Source organism: Nelumbo lutea, chromosome 4 (assembly GCF_056320005.1).
Source record: "Nelumbo lutea isolate HS-2025 chromosome 4, American lotus-T2T, whole genome shotgun sequence".
In the NCBI taxonomy this organism is placed as follows: domain Eukaryota; kingdom Viridiplantae; phylum Streptophyta; class Magnoliopsida; order Proteales; family Nelumbonaceae; genus Nelumbo; species Nelumbo lutea.
Genome location: NC_142687.1, coordinates 92,676,860 through 92,701,710, shown reverse-complemented (window position 1 = coordinate 92,701,710; position 24,851 = coordinate 92,676,860). Strand labels below are relative to the sequence as shown.

Sequence of the window (24,851 nt, the reverse complement as noted above, 5' to 3'; positions counted from 1 at the left end):
CAAGCGCGGCGCCCTCGGGCACGAACTTCCTTAGTGTCAGGCATGGTACGACTTGTTTGGTTTTAGTGCCAGGTGATGCGAAGTGCTGAGCGAGGCGGTCTTAAGCTCGGAGGTATCTATAGGGCATGTCAGTTTGACGAGGTGTATCCCGAGCTGTTACAAAGTGGGTCAGTTCGGCGAAATGTATCCCGAGCTGTTACAAGGTGGGTCTATTCGGCGAAGTGTATCCCGAGCTGTTATAAAGTGGGTCAGTTCGGCAAAGTGTATCCCGAGCTGTTGCAAAGTGGGTCTGTTCGGCAAAGTGTATCCCGAGCTGTTACAAAGTGGGTCAGTTCAGCGAAGTGTATCCCGAGCTGTTACAAAGGGTGAGTTCGGGCCCCCGGTAGGGAGTTCAGTCCGCTCGTGTCCCCTTGTTCCCGCCTAGGCTTGGCCCCTTTTGCCGAGCTGTTGTTTCTGCCACGTGTCACGTAATAGAGAGGTCGGGCCAAATCTTCCTTCATCAATTGCCCCCCACTCCTTGCGCCGGGGGTCTTGCCATGGTGCGGGGAGTTTCGCGAGGTAGCAGGTGGATTTGTCCCGTCCTTCGAACCTTCACTGCGCGAGTTGCTTTTGCTAGGGTTCTTTCGGTTTCTAAGAAGGCTGGAAATGTTGGTGGTTGTGACAGCGCACGTTTTAAATTTCAAACCAATTCACGCCGCTGGGACGTGACAGAGGGTCATTTCAAAAAGGTGCGCCACTGCTATACGTGCGCGGGCGACTGTCAGGGAGACGTGCGACGCGTCAGTTTCGGAAAGAAGCGTGTCGAAGCGACGTCGGTTTCAAAAAGACGTGCGCTGACGTTTTGCTTTTTTCGGAAAGACGTGTGCCAATCACGTCTCGACCTTAAGGGTTGTGCGGTCAGTAAGAACGTGGGCCGTCGGATCGTCTTTGGTCTGCACGGTCGATTCTTGGTTACTGTAGCTATAAATAGTGGGGGACCCCGGTCGGTTTGTCACTTCTGCGGTTTGTCTACTGAGTTCGCGTCCAACCTTTCAACTCGCGTCCAAGTCTTTTCTAGCTCGCGTCAAGGCTGGTTATACAGTCTTCACGGTTCTTTGGCTTGTTCTTCAAACTTTACGGTGAGTACTTTCCTAAATCCATCTTTTCCCCAATGTCTAGCTTTGATAGCTCAAACGATTCTTCGAGTATGGCCGACGTAGGTTCCACCAACCGAGCCGTGTCCCCCGACTGCCTCAGTGATCCTGAGGTGGAGCTTGAGGACTATGAACCAGTAGGCCGAGTCGCTTTGGGCAGTTTGGCGTCTACCTCCCGCCGAGGTTGGATGCTAGACAGGTTTGGTCCTTCGACCATGACGCCTGAGGGGCTTCAATCCATACTTCTGTCTTACAATCTTCCTGGGGGGTACACATATTTTATTCCTTCGGGTAGCTTTCCTTGGGAACACGGTCCTGACGAGATCGTGATTTTTTGAGAGCATCTCGCTGCGGGGTTGCGACTTCCTTTCCAACCCCTTCTCGTCGAAGTCATAAACCACTTCGGTGTCACCATTGACCAGCTTCATCCGAACTCTATTCGGAACCTGGTGGGGACAGTTTCCCTTTTTTGCGAGCAGAACTTCCCCTTGGACTTAGAGATATTCTCCTCTATCTTGATGCTCAAGAGACAGGCGGGTTCTCTTCCTGGGGGGAGACGGGCGTATTACCTTTCTCCTCGCCAGGGTTTTAAGCTTCTGCACGATCTTCCTAATAAGGTCCCGGCGTGGAAGCGAGACTACTTCGGCGTTCGAAGTGCACAAGGATGGCCCTTTCAGACCGGGTGGGGTGAGGCCGCTCCCGATTTAGGCGTGACTCTCGATAAAGAGACGGTGAAGGGCCTCCGACAATGGGCACGACAAGGTTTAAAGTGCCACCACTGCTTAACGGAGGCCAAGCTTATTGCAGCCGACCTGAGTTCGAGTAGGTTTCTAGCTATGCGGTTTTCTTGCTTGCTCTGTTCTTTTCGTTTTTTCTGATGTCGAACTCATTTCTGCAGGTGTCATGGACGTTGAGAGAACTTGTGGGGGCGTTTGTTCCAAGGTATGAAGAGGAGGAAGCGGGTCGCCAAGCGAACTCGTACCGAGCTACCCCTGGATGAGGAGCCCCAAGTTCCAGACCATACGCCGGAGGATCTGCCCAGGGAGCCCGAAGTGACTCCACTGGTGCACGAAACTGCCAGGGCGCCTTACGCTGAGACCACTCATATGGGCGCTCCCGCATACTCAAGTGCTCCTGCTCACTCCGAGTCTGCTCATACGCGGGCTGGGCCCTCAGGCTCGGGAGCTCAAGGGGAGTTTATGAGCGTGTTGACGCCGAACTACGCTCTTCAGAAGAGTAGGGACGCTACTTTCCCTGAGGAGGTCACGACGTGGACCGATCTTCCCTTGAATCAGGTCGCTTGCCGCGTCGTAACACATGCCATGGTGGTAAGTTAGATTCCGTCTTCCTTTTTTATTATGTTGCTTCTGCGGTTATTTGCTCACTTGTTTCTTTTGGTAGGTGAATTCTTCAATTCATGCCTTGGCGGCCCAAGTGGAGAGGAGCTCGCGACAGGCGCGAGCTGCTGAGGCTGCCGCTCATGCTGCTGAAGAAGCTTTCCGTGCTGCAAAGGCAAATACCCGGGCTGCTGAGGCGGCTGCTTATGCTGCTGAAGAAGCTTTCCGTGCTGCAGAGGCAAATACCCAGGCTACTGAGGCGGCTGCTTACGCTGCTGAAGAGGCTGCTCGCGTCGCGATGGCCAGGCAGGCGAGGTCTCAGCGTGACGCCGAGGCCATGGGGGTAGTTGTCAAACATATGGCGGACTTGAAGTTGGATTTGCAGCATCAAGTCGAATATCTTCAAGAGGACATCAGGGAGAGAACACAGATTTTTTCCCAAGGCATTGAAGACGCCAAGAAGAAGGCAGTTGAAGACTACATTGCCTCTCCGCGTTTTGACGATCTGATGGTGGATTCTTACAAGAGGGGGTTCAAGTTGAGCCGGTAGATGATCCGGAATATGTACCCCGACCTCGATGTAAGTGCCATATCCACTTCGCGTATAACTTAGGAGATGGCCAATGTTGCCGATGGCGAACCGGACTCTGATGAAGAGGCAGGGCCTTCGGGTGTTGTTGAAGTGCCCTTCGATGGCGAAGAAGTGGCTCCGGGCATGTAATTTTTTTTAAGTCCTTTCTGATGGCCAATGTACTGTTTCTTGCAATGGAATATATATGTCTTTGTCTGGGTTATTATATTTCCGCGGTCTGTTCTGCCGCGAACTGGTTTTTTTGCCGAGCTGATAATATGCTCTTCTTTGCTTGTCTACGCCGAGGTTCCTCTTGGCTTGCATCGTGGTAAATAGGACCTGATTTCGTCCACTTAGCTTGGTGGTTTATAGGTAGTATCGCCTTAAGTTCACGATGTTCCACGCTCGAGGTACTCGTTTGCTTTCCAAGGTTTTGAGTTCGTATGCCCCTCCGAGCGCTCTTTTTACTTTATAGGGCCCTTCCCAATTAGGTCCAAGCTTACCCACGCCGGGTTCGGGCACTATAATCTTATGAAGGACCAGGTCGCCGACTCGGAAGCTTCGTTGCTTTACTCTGCTATTGTAGTAGCGAGCTACCTACTGCTGCTGTTCGGATGTGTGCGAGGTCCCTTACCTCATCCAGTAGGTCAAGGTTGGTACGTAACTCGTCTCCGTTCGTCCGGTCGTCGTATGTTTCTAATCGCAATGTTGGTATTTCGATTTCCGCCGGGATCACTGCTTCAATGCCGTAGGTGTGGTTGAAGGGGGTTTCTCCCGTGGCGATTTTTTCGGTAGTTCGGTGAGCCCATAAGACACTTGGTAGCTCTTCGGCCCACAATCCCTTATCTCGATCCAGACGTGCTTTCAGTCCACACAGGATGGCTCTGTTCATTACTTCCGTCTGACCGTTTGCCTGCGGGTGCGCGACTGACGTGAAGTTTTGCCGAATCCCCATGTTCTGGCACCACTCTTGGAACTTGATATCCTCGAACTGCTTGCCATTGTCGGAGATTAGTACCCGAGGTAACCCGAACCGACATACTATGTTCTCCCAAAAGAATTTATGTATGTTTCGAGCCGTAACAATTGCTAGAGGTTCAGCTTCTATCCACTTCGTAAAGTAATCTACTGGAACAACTAGGAATTTTCTTCCACCTGTTGCTGGTGGGAATGGCCCCAGGAGGTCGATGCCCCATTGTGCAAAGGGCCACGGGCTGGCGAGGTATTTGAGGTCGGAGGCAGGTTGATGGTGGATATTGGCGTGCTTCTGACACTTGTCGCATTTTCTGACGAGCTCGACAGGTTCTGCCTTCATCGTTGGCCAGTAGTATCCTTGTCGAAGTGCTTTTTGGGAGAGTGCTCTGCCCCCCGAGTGTCTGCCGCACAGGCCTTCATGAGTGTCGCGGAGTACGAACTCGGCTTCGGCAGGTCGTAGGCAACGCAAGTAGGGGAGCGTGTACGATCGTCGGTATAACCGTTCGTCTATTATGACGTATTTGGCTGCCTGGCGCTGCACCCTCTTGGCCGCATTGCGTTCTGCAGGGAGGGTTCCGTCTATCAAGAAGCTCGCGACTCTGCCTCCAAGACGGGAGTGACCTCCTCTGTCCCCCCGAGAATACTAGGCCGAGGTAAGTCCTCTATGTACATAGTTCTCATATTGTTGTGACTTGTACTGGCTAACCGGGACAGGGCATCGGCCTCAGTGTTCTCTGACCTCGGGATTTGCCTGATGATGTGTGACTGGAAGTTGAGCAGGGCTTCTTTTACTTTGGCCAAATATGCGATCATGGAGAGCTCGCGTGCTTCGTACTCGCCGGTAACTTGGTTGGCCACGAGCTGAGAATCGCTGTAGATGACCAAGTTTTTGCCTTTACCTTTCGCACTAGGTCCAACCCAGCGATCAGTGCTTCGTACTCTGCCTCGTTGTTGGATGCCGCAAACTCAAAGCGTAGTGCGTATTCTAATTTTGTGCCGCCCGGGCCGCTCAAGACTATTCCAGCTCCGCTGCCTTGCCGGTTCGAGGAACCATCCACGTGAAGGATCCAGGGCTCTTCATCCCAGTTCGCGCTTCGCCTGACCAGGAGAGATGCCACAATGGCTGCTACTTCATGGGATTCAGACTGTATGGGCTCGGGATCTCCGGGTCCGCCCGAACTGGGGACCTCGGCCTCGACCTGTGGGGCTTCGTGGCTGAAAGTGCACTCGTCGATAAAATCTGCCAAAGCTTGGGCCTTAATAGTGGTTCTCGGCTTGTACTGGAGGTCGTACTCGCTGAGTTCGATGGCCCATTTCGTCAGTCGACCGAAAACCTCGGGTTTGAGTAAAACTTGTCTAAGAGGTTTGTCAATCAGGACAATGACGGTGTGAGCCTGGAAGTATGGGCGAAGTTTCCGAGCTGCTATTGCTAGGGCGTATGCTAGTTTTTCTATCTCCGGGTACCTTGCCTCTGCTCCCTGCAAAATTTTACTAACATAATAGATGGGTCGATGGACCCGGTCTGTTTCTTTTATTAGTACCGAATTGACCACCTCGTCGCTTGCCGAGAGGTACAGTTCTAAGACCTCGCCCACCTCGGGCCAGGCTAAGGTTGGCACACTAGCGAGGTAACATTTTAGTTCGTCGAACGCGAGCTGACAGTCCTGGGTCCACTCGAACCCTTTGCCTTGGATTTCCTTGAAGAAGGTTAGGCAGCGGTCTGCTGATTTGAACATGAAGCGGCTTAGCGCGGCTATGCGGCCGTTTAGCCTCTGAACCTCTTTTACTTTCCGAGGTGGTCTCATATCTAGAATGGCTTTCATTTTGTCCAGGTTGGCCTCAATACCACGTCGATTGACAATGTACCCTAGGAACTTGCCCGAGGTGACGCCGAAGACACATTTGTTGGGGTTCAATTTCATGCTAAACTGACGCAGGATTTGGAAAACATAATCTAAGTCTTGTATTAATTATTGTGAAAACTGAGTCTTGACGACCATGTCGTCTACATAGCACTCTATTTTCGTATCAATCAGGGGCCGAAATAGCCTATTTACAAGTCTTTGGAAAGTCGCCCCGACATTTTTTAGTCCGAAGGGCATGACCTTGTAGCAGTACAGGTCGAACTCGGTTATGAAGCGGGTTTTTTCCTCATCGGATGGGTCCATCCTAACTTGGTTGTAGCCCGAGTAGGCGTCCAGGAAGCTTAGCAACTCGTTTCCCGAGGTTGCGTCCACTAGGCGGTCAATTCTAGGGAGGGGGAAGCAGTCTTTCGGGCAAGCTCGGTTCAGGTCGGAATAGTCAATGCACATGCGCCACTTGCCGCTTGCCTTTTTTACCAACACCGGGTTGGCCACCCAGCTCGGGTAATGGACTTCCCTTATGAAATTTGCTGCGAGGAGCTTCTCAACCTCCTCGTCGACCACCCTCTAGCATTCTGGGGCTAAGTTGCGTTTCTTTTGTATAACGGGTCTGACTACAGGGTCAGTATTAAGTTTGTGAGTTATCAGTCTGGGGCTAATGCCGGGCATGTCGGCCGCGGGCCAGGCAAAAATATCTAAATTTTGAAGTAAAAAACTCACCAGTTCGGTTCGTAGGGGATCCTCAATGGAAGCTCCGATGCGAAGTGTGCGAGCTGGGTCCGTAGCTGAAGTCAGGATTGCGACAGTTTCCTCCGTGGGCGAAGCTCGTTCCTCACCTTGCTCCGCAGGCCGCTCCAGCTCGAGGTCGTCGGCCGCCTTGGTTTTTCCCTTCAGGGTGGCAACATAACACTTGCGGGACTCGAGCCGGTCGCCCAGCGCTACCCCTACACCGAAGTCCGTAGGGAACTTCATGGCCAAATAGTAGGTGGAGACCGCCGCCCGTAGGATATGCGTGATCGGCCGCCCTATTATGGCATTGTATGGGGAGGGGGTCGCGACTACCTGGAAATCATGGTTGAGTCTGACTGCACAAGGCCATGTGCCGACTTCCACAGGGACAGTTACTTTTCCGAGGGGCCTGACTTCCTCTCCGCTGAAACCCACCAGGGGAGTGTTTGCGGGCTTCAACTCGCTCCACTGTAACTGCAGCTGGTCAAATGCTGATTTGAAGAGGATGTCTGCTGAGCTGCCCGAATCTACGAGTACGCGCTTGACCTCGAAGTCGCTGATCCTTAATTTAATGACAAGCGCGTCATCATGGGGGTAGTGGACCCCTCGCGCGCCGTCCTCCGTGAAGAAGATTGGTTCTTTGGTCTTTGGTCTCTTTGGGGGGTTCCGTTCTTCGAGGGCCGCTTCGCGAACTGAAGTTCGGGCTGCTACCGAGGTACACCCCGCTACCACCGAACCTCCCACTACTACATGGATGGTTCCCCGAACTGGCCTCTCTTCTAGAGGCTGCTTCTGCAACGGTTCAACAGGTCTGTTGCTAGACTCGGGGGCATCCTTTTCGTGCTCCCCTTGCCGACCTGCCTTATTGTTATTATTGTTGTGCTGTACAAAGTTTCTCAAATATCCGCAACGGATGAACCCCTCTATCTCGTCCCGGAGGTTATTACACTGTTCGGTGCTATGACCATGGCCTCTATGGAAACTACAATACAAATTCTTATTTCTCTCGTTCGGATTTCCCTTTAGGCGAGGTGGCCACTTAACGTTCAGCCATCCATATGATGGATCTCTCATCCCTTCAGAGATTGGGTCCAAGAAAAATGTAGAAGCCACCATGAGACCTCATATATTTGAACATCCAACCCATATAGCATCTAAGAATGCTAAAAGATGGAATGAGGAAGAAGAGGTGAAAGTAAGACTAAGATCAATTGTACCCTTCAGATATCGGAGGGCGTGCTTGAGAGTGTGGAGGTGATTTGAAGTGTGCTGGTGTAAGAACTGGCATGACTTATTTACTATGAGGAGATTTCCGGACGTGTTATTGTAATATATTGAAATGTTCCTATAGTTTGTCAATATTTTGTGAGATTAGCAAGTGGACAACCAGTAGCCTTGGAGAGGGAAGAAACAACAACCATAGGATTGTAATTGGCTTTGTAGAGGCTATCTATGTCTTATGGAGCAAACATGTAATGTATTTGCACAGAGATAAATAAAGTAGGGGTCAGCAAACGGTTTGTTCGGTTTAAAATCGAACTATGAATGGTGCAAACCGAACCAAAAACGAATTTAGGTTCAATCGAACAAATCGAACCAAAATTTTTTTGTTAATTCAGTTTTTTCGATTAAATTGAAAATTGCAAAAATGACAAAACATGAATATAGTGTGGAGCCCTAAGTTGGGTGCCTAAGCCACATACCTCACCAATCAGTGTGCATCTGCAACTTCCACACCTTCACAGTATTATCAACTTCCACTCTGCAGTTGATCCCTATCCAAAGGGGAATGCAGCATAACATTATTCCACGTACCTACAAAGTTTAATATGTTGGAAGCTCTCAGATCAGATTGCTCTTGATGAACTTGTTCTCTAAATGATGGTATATATGTGGGAACAGAGTCACGGACTATGGATATAGTAAATCCCGAGTGGCTACAACTATTGGATTTTGATCTCATAAGAGATTAAATCCAATGGGTTTGATTGGTCAATTACATGAGAAATTACAACTGCACACTTGATTGAAAAATTCGCTTTTCTCTTACAAAAACTAGTTTTGAACTTGTCCCACATTGGAAAATTATAAGCTTTGTTTTCAGTATTTAATAGGAGCTGATTTACACTCCTTAGAAATAGTCGAGGAGAGTACGTGGGTTTGATACCACGCAACACGCGTGTGCGGCGCAATGAGGCGTACTTTGCTCGCACCCGCGTGGCTCATGAAGGGCAGCTTTGGTTTTGGTGCGATGCTGACCATTGATCACCAATTGATTTGATTGGGTGTGATCAAGAGGCAAAATTCAAAGTTAACAGTCATTAACTGTTAGCTACTTTTTAAACAGTCACAATGTTTGAAATTGTGATTGTTGAAGGTGCCTTCTCTAAACCAACACCTACCTTTTCTTCATACCTCTTCATAAACTATTTAAGGAGCATGAATCAGACTTCAAAAACACACATTTTTGAAATCCACTTTCTTTTCTCTCTCTCTCTCTCTCAATCTAGTTTGCTACAGTCTCACAGAAGATTTTTTCGAAGATTTTTCAACTTTGCTAGTTACAGATTCTCGCCCAAGGCTCTTTTGTATCCTGGGAACAAATTTTCTTGTAACCCAACAACAAACTCGGTGAAACAGAGTGGGGGAAAATAACATTCTAAAGACAGTGTCTTCAGACGTGACTCAGAGCTTCTCCTCCAAAGTTACAGTGACCCCATTTTTCAACAATTTTAGAACGTTATTATGCTATGGAGGCGGAACTGCCAATGAGTGTTGCTGTTGCAAAAGTCAAGACTCGACAGAGAAGAAGAAGAAGAAGGTTTCGGAGTTACCTCGCGCCAGTGAGCCGGTGAAGAGGAAGAACTGAATTGTCGAACTGTTTGTACTCTATAACTATAAGTACCGAAGTCCCGAGTCTGAACTGTGGAACTACCGATTGCCGAAGGCCCGAAGTGGCGAAGCCAATGGACTTTGTGTCACTGTGTGGACCGAGATCGACTGTGGATGTCAGGAGATACTGGAGAGTAGGAGACTGAGTCACTGAGAGAGTAAGGAAGAAGACGAAGAATCCTGATTTGTTTTGCACTATTTTCGTGAGTAATAAGAAAGTATGAGTCTTTCACGTTATTGCTTAATAAGGAATAGTTGTCTCGGATCTTCGAATTCGAAATTCGATGTATACTTATATTTATTATTTATTAATTTATTAAATATAAATATAAAATAATAAATTATAATATAAGTAATATATAATTATAAAACTAATTTAGTTAACCGATTTAGCAAACACGATAACTGAAACAAAAAATATAAAAACTGAATAAAAAATCAAACCTAACCGAACAACCAAATAAGCCAAACCGATTCAATCGAAACCGAAATATCGGTTTGGTTTTTCGATTTTAACCAAATTGTTCTCACCCTTAAAGTAAAGTGAATGTTTGGTGCAAAACACCTCAATTCCAGGAAAATAATGAAGAAAGCTCAAATCCTTGATAGGGAAAACACAACCTAGAAAGGAGGCGAAAGCAGAGACAACAATGGAATTGGACCCCGTGATGATTAAATCATCAATGTAGACAAGAGCAAGTTTGGTCTCAAGCAAAGAATAACGTACAATTAAAGAGGAATCAACAACAGAGGCAAGAAATCCAAAATCTCAAATGAAGCCACTAAGTTTTTGATACCAGGCCCAAGGTGCCTGTTTGAGCCTATATAGTGCTTTTCGTGATTGACTTACAAAGTAGGATGAGCATTGTCAATGAAGCCTAGGGTCTGAGACATGTAGACAACCTCTTGTAAGCCACTGCGAAGGAAAGCATTGTTGACATCAAGTTGTCGCAGCACCCACCCTTTTAGAGAGAATAGTATGAAGAACTACCCATATAATAATGAGTTTAATAATTGGGCTAAAAGTGTTTGTATAGTCGAGGCCTTCATGTTGGGTGAATCCCCTTGCCACCATATGGTCTTTCGATCGATAAATGGAGCCATCGGGTTTTCATTTAACAGACAACATTGGCATCAGGAAGAGAAGAACAAAGAAACTAGGTGCCATTTTCATGAAGTGCATTTAATTCTTTTAACATAGTCGTACGCCAATGTTGATAAGAGAAAGCTTGGTGGACAATTTGGGTTCGGTGGTGTCAAGGGACAAGGGGTACTTAGTAGAGAGGTAGAGTCTTGGTTTGAGATTACTCATAAGGGAATGGGTGAGAGGAGGAGGTGGAGCAGGTGGAGTGGGTGCAAGTGAAGCAGACGATGGTTGTTCATGTTTGGTGATGGTTTAGACGGGAGTGTAATGTCTGGTGGTGGTTCAATGTTGGATGGTTGTTCAAGTGATGTGGGATCTAGTGATGGATGATGGGGGTTAAGAGGGAGAAGGGGATTGGTGAGAAAGAGAATATCATGGATAGTTTGCAAGCGAGGTGGTAGTGAGACAAAGTGATAAGGTGGTGAAGGGTGATGTTGCTCGATCCGATGTGTTCCGAACTGAGGACACAATCAGATATTCTGACCAACTGGATGAGGCCGAGGTGGAAGGACGAAGCCATGAACCGGGCTGAGCAGGTTGAAATAGTGTCGATCTGGGCTAAAGAGATAGTGCAAAGAGGTATTCAAAGAGTGCAGTCACAAAAAATGTCCTTTACCTCGAGCGGGGAATACCTATTTATAGTTGGGTTCTATGTCCCAGATGGATAGGGCTTCTAGGGTTGTCAAGATGAGGGCGTCCGCCGAAGTCTTCAGGAGGTTTCCTCTTCCTCGACAGAGTCCTTCCCAGTAGAGTCCTTTTCCTTGTCTATGCAGGACACTCCTTCTTAGTCGTGCTCTTCTGTTACGTGTGGTGCCGATGTGGCTTAAGAGGGGGGTGACCATAGAGAGGGCCACATGGTATCCTTGTCCAGCTCAACTATCACCCGAATACCACTCCTCCAATTCTGAAGTCGAAGAATGTAGTGCTCGGTCATAGCTAGACATGGAAGAGTTAGGCAGTCTTTGGCTAAGGAACTTTAGTTTTTTCGAGTTGGCTGAGTTGAAGTGCAACATCGAGGAGAGGAACGACACTATCCACAAGATGAAGGGCTGCACCCATGATCTCAAAGAGGCATGGGATGTGCTGAGAAGGGGGCTCGATGAGGCCGAGGCGAAGATAGGTTGGGTGGAGGAAGGCATATCCAAATATAGAGCTTTAGAGGCTCATCAGAACGAGCTGGACGACTATGCTACCGACTCTTGGTATGAGGGATTTGCTTTCTGTGAGTGGGGGTGATGCAACAGTTTCCGGAGGTGGTCAATGTCGTTCAGGGGTTCGACCCATTTGATAATGAAGGGCCTAATAATGGAGATGTTGTCATCGCCGATGCCCAGGAGCGTGCCGAGGACCCCTCAACAGGCAGTTGATGTGTTGTATGTCCCTTTTTTTGTTGTGCACAGTTCGATATGCCAAGCTTGTAATCATTGCATCAACTTTTTCATTAATGGAAGTTTGGTCTTTTTTTGTACATGTTTTGTGTTGTAGGGACCATAGGATGTGCTTTTGTACTTGCTCTTAGGCTAGTCGGGGTATCGGTCTCATGTTGGCCAAGGTCCTCGGCCTTTGCTGGCTGAGGTCTTCGGCTTTGTGGCCTTGGTCTTACACTAGCCAAGGTCTTCAGCTTTGTGGCCTCGATCTTACACTGGCTAAGGTCTTCAACTCTAGTCCTCATCGACCGAGGTCTTTGGCTTAGTGACCTCGGTCTTACGTTGGCCGAGGTCTTCGACCCTGATTCTCGCCAGCTAAGGTCTTTGGCTTAGTGGCCTCGGTCTTATGCTGGCTGAGGTGCTTCCAATCTCTCAACGTTTCTGAGGAGCTCGGTGGCACTTGGTCTTGGAGAGCTTCATGCTCTTTGACTAGGCTAGCTGTGGTTCTTGATTAGCTTTGCTTTGATTGAGAAGATACGTGGAGTTCGATGACCATCATCTTGCCATTATGTGGTGGGGACGTCGTTATCGTGGTGCCCATTGGGGGTTTGTTTTGGCCTTAACCGTATGTGGTCTATCAGGTCTTTCATGAGGTTGTCGTCGCGCTATGACCATTGGTTAGCGTGGAGTTCGGTCGAGCTGTGTGTGGGTGTTTGTGCTTGAAGAAAATTTTTTATTTATTGAATTTGTACGGCTCGGTCATCATCAGTGCTCAGTGCTGATCATTGTTAGTACATCTTAGTCCTGGCACTCAGCTCCTTAGGGTATGTCTTCCTAGGGTTGTCAATGGTTCGGGTCTGGTTCAGGACATGGTAGAACCATTTTGAACCGAGTTCTAAAACCGAACTGAACCCGATCAGTTCTATTATTTCACAACCGGTACCGAATTGACAGGCCAATCAGAACAATCGGGTGTAACCCGATTGGACCCGATTAAATAAAAACCCATACTTAAGATGGTAAACTTGTAGCTTTTGATAAACTACTCTATATTAATAAAAATATATATTAATTAATTAATATTACTAATGAATACAACAACAAAAAAATGACTTACTTGATGCTAGTTTGATAAGAAAATAACATTTTGTTCAATAACTTGTTATCGGAATATCAATTGGATATTTGTCAAAAAATACCTTTTTATACTTATATAGTCTTGCTAAAAATCAATCTATAAACATCCTACAATCCTATATAATTTCAGTTTAACCTTACTAAAAACAAAATAAAAGCAATTAAATTGAATCTAATGGGAAAAAGCTAAGCAAACCTGCATATATCGAGTGATTTTGAAATCAGACTGCCTCCTTATTCAAGAATTAAATATCTAGCAATTAAACTAGAACCCACGTACTAGCCGTCCATTTATCTAGTACTAGAACCCACTTACTAACCGTCCATTTATCTAGTACTCCCAATCCCAGATTTACATGGGTGGCATTTAAACTGTGATAAGCTTTTTTTCTTCTACCCCATCTACTCTTTTACTTTGTCTATGGTGGAGGTTGGTGTGTAGGAGACAGTGGTGACTGAGAATCGATGAGGTCTGATAATCGGTGGGATGCAGAGACGGTGATGAGAAACTTTCTCAGATAAAGAGAAAGTGACGAGTATAACTTTAGAAGCTAAAGCCTCAAGCGGCAAAAGCAAAACAAAAGGGTAAAGGCCAAAAAGTTTTGAGCTCAAGGGTTTTAGGTGTTAAAAGTAAAATTACAATTTTAGGCATACCTATAACTCTAAAACATGTATATATAATTGGTTTAGGTCTAGTTGGTTTGGGACAGTCAAAACCAGTCCATAATTGATATTAATTAGGACACATAAAATAAAACCAGAACCAACCCATCGAAATCAATCATAGAACTAGAACCGATAAATACGATTCAGACGGTTCAGGTCTATCGACTAGACCTGGCCCATTGACATCCCTAGGTCTTCTGCGCCTAGTTTCCCCTTTTAAGGGTTGTCCCACTTGAGATGATGGTGATGACCCCGACCAAGGGAGCACGGGATGGGGGATCGTTGGTGTGGTGTAGTTCTCTTTTGGGTTTATGCTCTTTGATGTCGACGAATCCGCGTTGGACGAGGTCTTCCAGGTGGTGGCGAAGGTTATTACAACTTTCAACGTCGTGGTCGTGGTCTTGGTGGAAATCACAATACTTGTCTCGATTTCTCTTGTTTCCCTAGGTTTTCATCTTCTTTGGCCACTTGACAAATCTACGATTGCGGATTTGCATCAGTATGTAGACTTGCGGAGCATTGAGTGGAGTGAAGTTGTGATATGTCGGCAGTGGGGTCCTCAGTCTACGGTCAGATTGGCGATCCTACCTTCTAGCATCTTAGTCTGGTCTTCGACTGTCGTGGTCTTGGCGCTTCTGGTCGTACTAGTCTTCATCCTCCCTACGCAACACTTGGGCCTCTTCGGTGTTCATATACTTTTGTGTGTGCTTCATGAGTGCGGTTAGGTTGGGCAGAGGGTTCTTTTGCAGTGAGAAGTTGAACATTGAGGAGAGCAACCCAATCATGATGGCGGTCACAACTACTGACTGGTCTACAGCCTGGACTTGAAGGGCCTCGGCGTTGAACATCACCAAGTATTCCCTCAGGGTCTCTCCTTCCCTCTATCATACTTGCATGAGGATGGTTGACATCTTCTAGTGCCTTTGGCTGGTGGTGAACAATGCCAAGAACTGTGTCTCTAGCTATTCCTAGGAGGATATGGACCATGACGAAAGGGAGGCATACCAAGTTCTGGAGACTCTGTGGAGAGTGGCGACAAAGGCCTTGCACATGAGGCCCTCAGAGGAGCCGTGCAACATCATTATCACCTTGAACCCTTCAATATGGTTGTTTGGGTCCGAGGCCCCATCATACTTCTCGAACTAAGGAGGTCGTCATCTGGCTGGGGGATTTCGTTGACAATCTCTTGGACGAAGATGAGCTCTTTGGCGAACTGCTAACTGTGACATTGCTCTGTTGGTCGAGCTATTGGAGGGGTTGTGCTTCTATCCACTTGGTTGTGCTCTAGTTCGATCAGCCACTCTCTCAGTTATCTGATCGCAACGTCTCTGTCGAATAGGGCCACGTTTATGAACTTTTTCTCTTTCAGGATCGCAAGCCGATCTCTAACTGAGTTGGATTCTGCTGTCGAGATCGGTGGTTGTTGCTAAGGGTGTCAATGGACTGGTATTGGACTAGACCCCATCCAATCCAAAATCAATTTGAACGGATTGGACAAACCAAAAAGATAGTGGATTGGACCAATCCAATTCAAAATAAATTTGAACGGATTGGACAGGCCAAAAAGACAGTGGATTGGACCAATCCAATCCAAAATATTTATTAGATTGGACTGGACCAAGTTCGTCCATAATAAATTTTTATTGGATTTGGTTGGGTTAAGCCAATATTCGGTCCATTGATATAAGATAAGAAAATAGGTGCCAATGGACTGAGTTTGAGTTGAAACCAATCTAAATTATTCATTGGATTGGAATAGACTTGGTCCATTTGTAATGGACTCACATTGGATTGGATCGGATTGGACCAAATCTAGTCCAATCGGTACCCCTAGTTGCTGCTAGCGTTGGTCAAGTTGTTCTTTCACCAGCACTCGAGCGAAGTGATGGGATCTACTATTCGCATCGTGCGTGCGAGGCCGGGCTAAGGAGTCAGATATTCTAAATGACTATGGTCGCTCACAGTCAAATTGGACCTAATGCTTGTCTGCGTGGCACCTTTTAGAGTCCTCGATGCAAGGATCAACCGTGGTAGGCGCTTGCGCGGTAGGGCGAGTGACTTGGGGTGTGTGTGCTAGTTATCCCAGCATCTTCATTATGGTGATCCAAACCCAAGAGTGTGTTAGGTAGGGCCCACACCTACTACGTAGAGGATTGAATATTGAGACAAACCCTACCATTCATGGTAATTAGAAAGATCTTCTTAAACTCACAAATCAATTAGAGAGATTTTCTCTAGTCAATTTTAGTGGGGCCTAATTGATTGGCAACCATGCCTAATTAACAATTTGGTTAAAAGGAAAATTTGATTGGTTGATTCAAGTAGGATTAGCTTAATTCAATTAATGGATTTCCTTTCTTATGTGTGCCCTAATTTCTTAACAAGTGGCACCTTTACAAACCTCTTCCAATCAATCTTATTTATACAAAGATCACCAATCTGTTAATTGGAGATCTCAAATCAGCCAATTTTCTCAAATAATACAAAATTATAATTAAGAGAATCCCTTTAGCATTGAATTGCAAGAATGATTGGTGGATTCAAATCAATTTAAATCTTTTGGACCAGTTCATCGACTAAGGGTGAACCTCTATAAATAGAGGAGAAAACAAGAGGAAGCTCTAGCTCTCCTTCGGCTCTCTCCCTTGGAGCTCCCCTTCGGCTATGCAATTCCTCTCATTTATTTCCGTTGCTTTTGACAAAGAAGAAGAAGAGACGGGCTGCACCAAGATTAAGGGAAGAAGAATCAGAATTTTGGCTCCTTAACCATTGAAGCTTTGAAATTGTTACAGCTCCGTGCAATGTCAACTAAAGGATTTTGGCCTTTGAGTTGCTGTAATCAAAAGCTTCATCAAATTACTACAACCAATAAAAGAAAAAAAAATCTCCTATCTTGTGTGCATACAATTGATCACTACAAGATTTTTCTACAACTATAAGTTGTCAAGTTTTTCGGTTTGTGTCCGTGACAAGCTACATGTACAAGTTTGGGTTGTGTTCATGACAAGAGAATCAGAGGGTTTTCTTTGCCAAAAAAACAAAAACAAAAAAGAGTTTGTTTCCCACTTACATTTCTACGAAAAAAAAAAGATTTCTTTGAATTTGTCCGCATTTTTTTGTGCTCCAAACTTAGCACAAAATTTGTGTTGACAGTTGCCATGCTACTTTAGTAAGGCAATGTTGAATGCCTAGAGTATCAACCCATTTAGGGGGCATTCTTCTTTTGGATTTTGAGTGGGCGGGAAGTTGGAGTTGGTCAATGGGATTTTGGTTCCTATTGACCATGAAACCCATGTTCTTTTTTTCTTTTTCTTTTTTCAGATTTATGTGGGGACTGAGGATAAGTGATACCCATCTCTTAGGTGGGTAAATAACTTTCTCACCTGGGGGGTGGAGTTGCCAACACTAGAATGAAACAAAAATGCCCATTTTAATAATGGTTTTTTATGGCTAAAACTGTCATTGCTTTATTTACTTGGAAAATAAAAGAACATGGGTAAATGCACTTACCCATAGTGCATTTACTCGGATAAGTAACTTACCGAAAAGCGAATGGGGCCTTAAGGTGAAGCCCTTAAAAAACCTCTTGCTTTTGGTAATTCGGAGATCCTTTTCATACTAATTAAGCTATCATTTACGAAAAAAATAAGATATTGTTGGGCTAGCCCTATTGATTTTTCTTCAGAAATGAATGATTTATGGTATATTCTATGGAAATTGTTGCAATATAACTCAAAGTGTTGTGTCACAATATTACCCTTAATTTTATTAATGATAAATATTGTTTGGGTTATGGTTGAGTTGGCCCCAGGTGCCACATGTCACATTTGCAACCGCTTTATCACTTCGGTAACGTCAGCACCACAACATTGGATAAGCGTGACCAAGAAAGGAGAGCGTCATACAAATAGGGAGGACAGCTTCACCGGGGATTAGGTCTTAACCCGAAGACCTCGACGGACAACATCATCCCGACAACCCTAGAAGCCTTATCCGAATCAGACATAGATCTTCGACTATAAGTAGGTAATCCCCACTTGAGTAAAGAACTTTTGACTTTCTAGCATCCATACTGTTACTCTGCTCGGACCAGCATTGTTCTCTTAATTGCTTGGCCTGATTACCCATTCTTCTCATTGACTTGAGCGTCAGAGTGCTACCCGGGGAATAACTCCTCGGGCCTCTAACTCTGTTCTAGGTTTCAGATCTTGTTGTGTGACTTCATACTTCCACCTTGACTCCGTCCAATTGGCAGGATTATCTGATTGTGACATCGGTTTAGAACACTAGGGCTGTTCACAGGTCGGGTTGGGTCGGTTTACTGCTATTTTTCCAACCGATGCGACCTGGTCAGGTTGCCTGAAAATGAAATCAAAACCGATCCTGTGTTAGGCAAAACCGACCTGGTCGGTTTGAGTGATTGAGTTGAGGGGCTAAAGGAGTAAGGGCAGACCAAGTTAGAAGTTACCAAGACAAAAGAAAGTCAAATTGTGTTAGAAAAAGAAGAATGAAATTTGGAATTTTTAAGAAGACTTCTAATCTAAGTAAAAAAGACATGTAATTGTAATTATCTATTTGGTGTAAAGGACCTTAGAGAATAGGATCATTTCTTTAAACCTTCCAAAAAATGTAAGAAGTTATTAATGGCATTAATGGCATTCCTTGTCTTGCAATGCTTGCCATTAATGGCATTCCTAAAGAGAAGACTAGAAAATAGAAACTATAAGTAACTAGAAATTAGAAACAAAGTTAGGTACTAACTACTAAGTGCTAACTAGGAACTAAGTCGGTTCAGTTTCGGTTTTCATGTGTGGAAACCGAAACTGAACCGACCCACCGGTTTATACTTTTTAGTAACCCAAAACCGACCGACTCAGATTGGATCGGACCGGGCTGGTCGGTTTAGTCAATTTGGGTCTTCCTATGAACAGCCGTACAGAGCACATCGGATGGAACATCATCAAATAGATATTATAAAAGATAAACCAATGATTTTGAAATACGCCATAATTTAACACAATAAATTAAATTTCTGATGTAATGTACAAATTTCGGAATACACCATAATTTGGAATCATGATTTAATCACCAAAGCAATTGTTGGTCATGAGCCCATTTCAGTTCCATTAAATGCCCTAGTAAATACTCAATCTTAATAAAAAAAAAAAAAAAGCTTGGGTTGGGGACGAAAGAACCCAAATTGGTATTGGCATTGATATATTTCTTGGCCATTGCCTTTAAACAATTTGTCACATGTAGAAGTGCAATTTGGGCAGGTTGGGCCGCGTTTAAGGTCAACCTATATCCAAACCCGACTTGGGCATAAGAGTAAGGCCCAAGCCCTTAAATCAGATCTGCCCAACCCAAACCCAGCTCGAACTAAAACTTAACTCTTGTGAGATTCGGGCCGGAAGTGTAGGAATTGTTGCAGGTTGCAGTCCACTTGCGTTTCAAAAAAGCAACTTTCCCAAAAAGAAGCGAGTTAAACGAAATAGCCGTTGTATACGTTCTTTGTAGATGTCTTATGTGACCGTTGAAATTAAAGAAACGTTACCCTTGGTTTCCGTTGTTGTGAGTCTTGTGACTCATGTTTGACATTTCAGCTCGGAGATAGATTATCTGTGTGTGCGTGAGAGAGAGAGAGAGAGAGAGAGAGAGCAGATTCCTGAGAAGAACCCTTCTTCTGGTTTCTGAACAAAATGGTGGCGAAAACCCCCACGAAGCAGACAAAAATGGCAGCTCCTCTGAATCCAAAACCCTTGAGAGAAATAGTAAGAAAGGTAAGACGACCCGGGATAAGTTTTTGGTTAGTCGTTCGTAACGGCATTTGATTTCGCTCTTCTGTCTCTGATCCTCTAACCATGATTCATTTCTTTGTTGCTCTCTTTCTGAAGGTGGATCAATGCATGGCCCGACTTCAGGAACTCCAATACACGGTTTCAGGCGGAACTAAAGTGATCTCTGGGGTAAGCCTCAGTCCTCGCAGTACAAGGGGGTACCTGAAGACCAGTCTTAGATGCAAGCAAGAGTCTCTGAGGTATGAGAGGAATATTCTGTTTTTGAAAGCTTCTTAGCTAGAGATGAGTTTTACTTCTTAGGTGGGGGAAATTTGCAGATTTTCAGTTCCCCTTCCTCCTCTTGTGCGTCTCCAATCTCTGTTTCCCTAATGGTGATTTTTATTTTCTTCTCTCATTTGCGTCTCTGTGAAGGTTAAAGAACGGTGCTGCTCGAAAATCTCCGGTGGGAAAATTTCAAGGAAGTACTATAGGTACGACCCAGATAAGATCTGCCCGTGTTTTAGCTGATATAGTTGTTGCAGAGAAATCTTTCACTTTCCTGTTCCATTTGTATGCATCTTCTCCTGTTCTACTGACTGCAATAGGGTTCTATTAGAAAGCCTGCATCTTCTATTAGAACATCATTAGACTCTTGTTTGTTTAAAAAGATTTCATTAATTTTCTCCTTGCATGGATGTGAGTAGTTTTCCATGAATTTCTGTTCATCTGGAAAATGGGGTTTTTCTTTATCTCACTGGGACGTTTTCCATTGTTAAATGATTGGAAGCTCTGTAACAGGGGAATGGCGCCGGATGTCATTGCCCGCAATGCTGGTCCAAGAGACAGTCGGGGAGATCCTGCAGGCAAGTCGATTTGCAAGGGAAGTAGTCTCAGCTGTTGCTACTCATAACAAGCAAACTGCATCTGATGATCCCAAAACTCCTGTAACCGACCGAAGAAACCCCCAGAGATCACATCCTGAAAGCATGGAGCTTCGGACTCGGAGGAAGAAAGAGAAGCAAACCGCTCTACAGTCAATCCGGTCAGAAGTGAATACCCCAGGCCCTCAGAGGGCTCGATCGCGTATCAATTTCAAAGTTTCTTCACCTCCAAGCAGAAGAGAAGTGGGGAAAGAAAATTGGCACATTGCCCACCGGCTATCTCCCAAGAACAGACCTTGGGCCAAAAAGACTGTTCTCTTTCCAAACCCACTATTTCTATCTTCTCCGACGTCCAAACAGCGCAAATTCTGCAAAACAAGGTCTCCTGTGATAGCTAGAACCCGGCAAACTCCACATAAATTCTTGATCAAATCTCCTGTCAAGGTAAAGAATATGCCCATTTCTCTGTCTCCTGTAAGATCCACTAGTCTTGGCAAGATGTCATCACCAAAGGTCTCGACGGTGTCTAAGCTGCGAAGGTCATTCTCACCATCGAGGCTGGCCAACAGATTGGTGTCTCCATTGAAGAGCAGGATGTCAGCACAAAAGAATGGTGTACTAATGAGCGGATTAAAACAACGACCACCTTCTACACCAATGGGATTCTGAATGGAGAATTTGATTGGAACCCCCGTTAAATCATTCCACATTTGATTGTTAAATGATTTCAAGCAAGATATTTCCTCGATGTCCATATTTGATTTGTTCCATTTTGATGTAAAAGTTTGAGTATATCATCATTAATTAATTATTTAATAATTATTACAGGTTTGTCCTTCTAAAAATGGAATTAATTAATAATTGGTTTCATTGTATTAAGAGCAAAATGCTCTTTTTAAATTTCTTCTACTTCCAGAGTTCTCTTGTTGCCCTGCTATGGCCAATGTCAGGAACTGTTCTTTGGAATTACAGAGATCAATCCAATCCTTGCTCCCCTGTTTACGTACAGTTATTCAACCAAACGTTGTACCATAATCTCTCAGGTAAAATAGCCAGATAGATGACAATCTCAAAGAGCTGCTGACTTTCAAATTGGCCTCGTATAATTTCATGTCCAATGTTAATCTCATTTACAAGTTTTAACTGAGAGTTGGCCTCACATTAACAAGTTCTAATTGATGGATTTTGTGATGTGGATCTCAACCCTCCACGATCGATATGCTAACTGGACCATCCATTGCAAAAGGTTCTACATTACAGGATCAAATTTGACAGTGGCAGTTGGAGGCAGCTGACCATTTTGAATTCAGACTTTTCAGTGATCCACCATTGTGGTTTTCTCAGGTTTGGCCATTCTGACCTGATTGAAACATGTCAAGCCAAGCTGTTTAACCTTTAGGACCATGCTTCTGCAGCCAACATCTTCGTGCTTCACACCGGGCAGCTCTCACTCTAGCGGCAGTGGCTTCCCCCACTGTTTAAACTTTAGGACAGTTATACCACCACACTTCCACAGCCGATTTCTCAGCTGCCTCACACTGGGCAGTCTCACTTTAGCAGCAGGTAGCCCTCTCCACGACAGTTCACACTCTTAGTGGCATGTTTCCCATCTCCCAAATAACCATTTCCTTGATTCATCTTAATATGCGATCTAATGCCAATTCTGCGCAAACCATTTATACTATATGCAACAAATAAAAGAACACTAGATGAACCTCCAAATTCCAACATACAAAGGCAGAATTTAACGAGCAAATAAGGATTTGCTGACTTAATTGAATTGGAGGATAAAGAAAAACACTTCATTAAAAACAGAGACTTTGGTGTTACTAAAAACTATTGCTACTATACACAAATTCACACTGTTGGTGATCTTTTATTTGCTTGGTAGGTACAGTTTTTCTTCAAATGATACAAAAGATTACTTACTCATGTAATTGATACTCAACATTCTCATATTTCCCTTGCATTGCAGATGGAGGGGGGTCTTTTTTTTATAATTGAGGGGGGGGGGACTTCTTTGCTGATGCTGCTTGTCAACTAGATGAGATATTATTTCAATTGTGTGTTGACATTCAAAACTCTGGTTGAAGGGATGCATATTGGTACTAGCTCATTATTAAAAACAAGTTTATTTTACTAATTCTTTGTACAAATTAGAAAAAGAGTGGATTTTGTACTGGAAAGAAATTTCCATTTATTTGTTACTGTTGGTCTGACATTTTTTTTATGCAACTTACTAATCAGTTCAATGCCTTTGATCTTTCTGTCTGATAATTCAAGCAACCTCTCATATTTTCAGTTCTTCCAAAATTCCATTAAGTGAGTAATAATTTTCCAGTGCATCTTGCATAAATTTTAGGTAGCATAGCTGTCTTTCCTAAATCAACTTTTAATCATGGTGAGCCTGGAACTAGATCTTAGAAGCTAAAACAGGAACCTTGGCTGTAAAAACATAGTATGCCATAATCATTTTCCATATAACAATCCTATATACAGTTGTAATTTGACTACAGTCATATCCCAAATTATATGCCATATTTTTCAGCCACCAACCTCCTCCACAAAATCTCTTTTTCTACCCAAATGCCACATTCATTTCCTTTGTAATGTTTTGTTCATTTACCTTATGGTTCAGAAGCTTTTGGTTTACATATCAATTCCCATTTCACTAAATGAAAATTCTTCTTCTCTCCCCTCCCCCTTCTCACAAAAAAAAAAAAAGGAAGAAGAAGAAAAAAAAAAAACTCATTCTATCATCTCCACCTATTTTTCTGCAATTGCTGGCACCGAACAGAACACTCTTGATAAGTGTATTCCTTCCTCCACAGTCATCTCCTCTCCTTTTTGGCCCATTAAAAGCTCTTGGTCCATTCTTTCTGTTGTTGGGTTATTATGTTCTATATATGTGTCTTCCTATGAATGATGTTTAAACTTAGAACACCAATTGGAATTAAAGAGTTGCTACTATCTTCTTGCAACATGCTTTTTAGATAAGATTGCAAATCCACCAATAAGGATTTAATGCCAACTACTGAAATAGTTAATAGTGTAAAGGAGTATGCATTTGAGATAGAAAGTGAAAGTGTCTTAGAGGAGACAGACGTTATCACTGGTAAGCTGCTAGGTAACAGCAACTCTCATTAAGAAAAACAAATCTGCACAAATATGATACAACTTATACAATGATTAGGCTAGCAACTGATACCAAAATCCACAGTGCAACTGTATAGGCCATTACAACATTATTCCCCAATACAAAATTTCTGTATTTACTCCTTGCAAGTGAGTCAGCTACATTGTTGGCTGCTTTGAAAGTCCAGCTCCTATCAACTGTCTACTATTAAATTCAGATTTCATAAATTTTATTTCCATCATTTCCAATAGTACTCTCTTACATCTCCTTCACAATATATATTTTCTTTTGATAAAGGTAAAGTACATATTGTGATGCACTATACAATCATGCTGTATATCTTGCCATTGTATACTAATTAAAAAAAAAAAAAACTCAAAATAAGCACTATGGAAACATCTCCCTACAACAGCAAGGAGCTGTGATGCATTATACAATCATGCTGCACATCTTGCTATTTTATACTAATTACAAAAACAAAAAAGAAACCATCTCGAGATACACTATGTGAAACAACCTAAAAGCCCTGTGCACTGCCACCCATGAATATATTCTGCTCCAATGAACCTATGAACTTTAGCAATAGAATCCTCCACCATGGTGATATTATTGAATACCTGAGGACTTATTTCTGTCCAAATGGTCTACACTGATGCCAATGGTATTGGCCCCCAAACAACTTTCCCTTATCCTCAGAGATATTCTCATTAATATACTCATTTGGTGTATTTGAAATGGATTTTTCATACATCTGGTTGGTCTGAATTTTTCTGTATTAGTTTTGCTTATATATTGTTTTGGAATTTAGGAAACACTTGGGGAATATTTGCATGGCTGCACACTTGCACTTGAATAATGCTCACAAAGGTAGGCTATACAAGGAATCTATTTAGAAAATATGGCCTTCATTTTTCTACCCACACAACCAAGCGCAGTTGGAGTCTTGGAGACTTATGAATATATGAAGAAAAGATAGAAAAAAAAAAGATAGGAGTTCAGATTGAAAGTAATAAAGAACTTCAATGCTAGTGCTGCAATAGAGCTTTTTGAGCAAGAAATTTATGAAGTAATAAATAACTTCAATGAAGATGAACAATCAATGTGTAAGTTACTAAAACTGTTAATCAGTTGTAGAATCTATAATTTGCTCTATAGAGAAAAATTGAATATAACAAATTAACAATTTATGGATCCACATTGATTGTTTTATATCTTAGGCATGCAACTATGTGAGACAACTATTT

The 24,851-nt window shown here is 44.0% G+C and overlaps 1 protein-coding gene across 2 annotated transcripts; it reads left to right on the top strand.

Moving 5' to 3' along the window:
• The first annotated feature begins 19,169 nt into the window (after nucleotides 1-19,169).
• ATN (cyclin family) lies at nucleotides 19,170-21,316 on the top strand. 2 transcript variants are annotated; one of them, XM_088982099.1, is made up of 4 exons: nucleotides 19,170-19,593; nucleotides 19,708-19,850; nucleotides 20,023-20,081; nucleotides 20,378-21,316. In XM_088982099.1, the coding sequence occupies exons 2-4, from the start codon at nucleotides 19,830-19,832 to the stop codon at nucleotides 21,138-21,140; spliced, it is 843 nt and encodes a 280-aa protein (XP_088838225.1). In that variant the 5' UTR covers nucleotides 19,170-19,593; nucleotides 19,708-19,829; the 3' UTR covers nucleotides 21,141-21,316. The 2 variants fall into 2 exon arrangements, with proteins under 2 accessions (XP_088838225.1, XP_088838224.1); XM_088982098.1 differs by having other exon boundaries at nucleotides 19,226-19,593; nucleotides 20,389-21,316.
• Nucleotides 21,317-24,851: the final 3,535 nt, after the last annotated feature.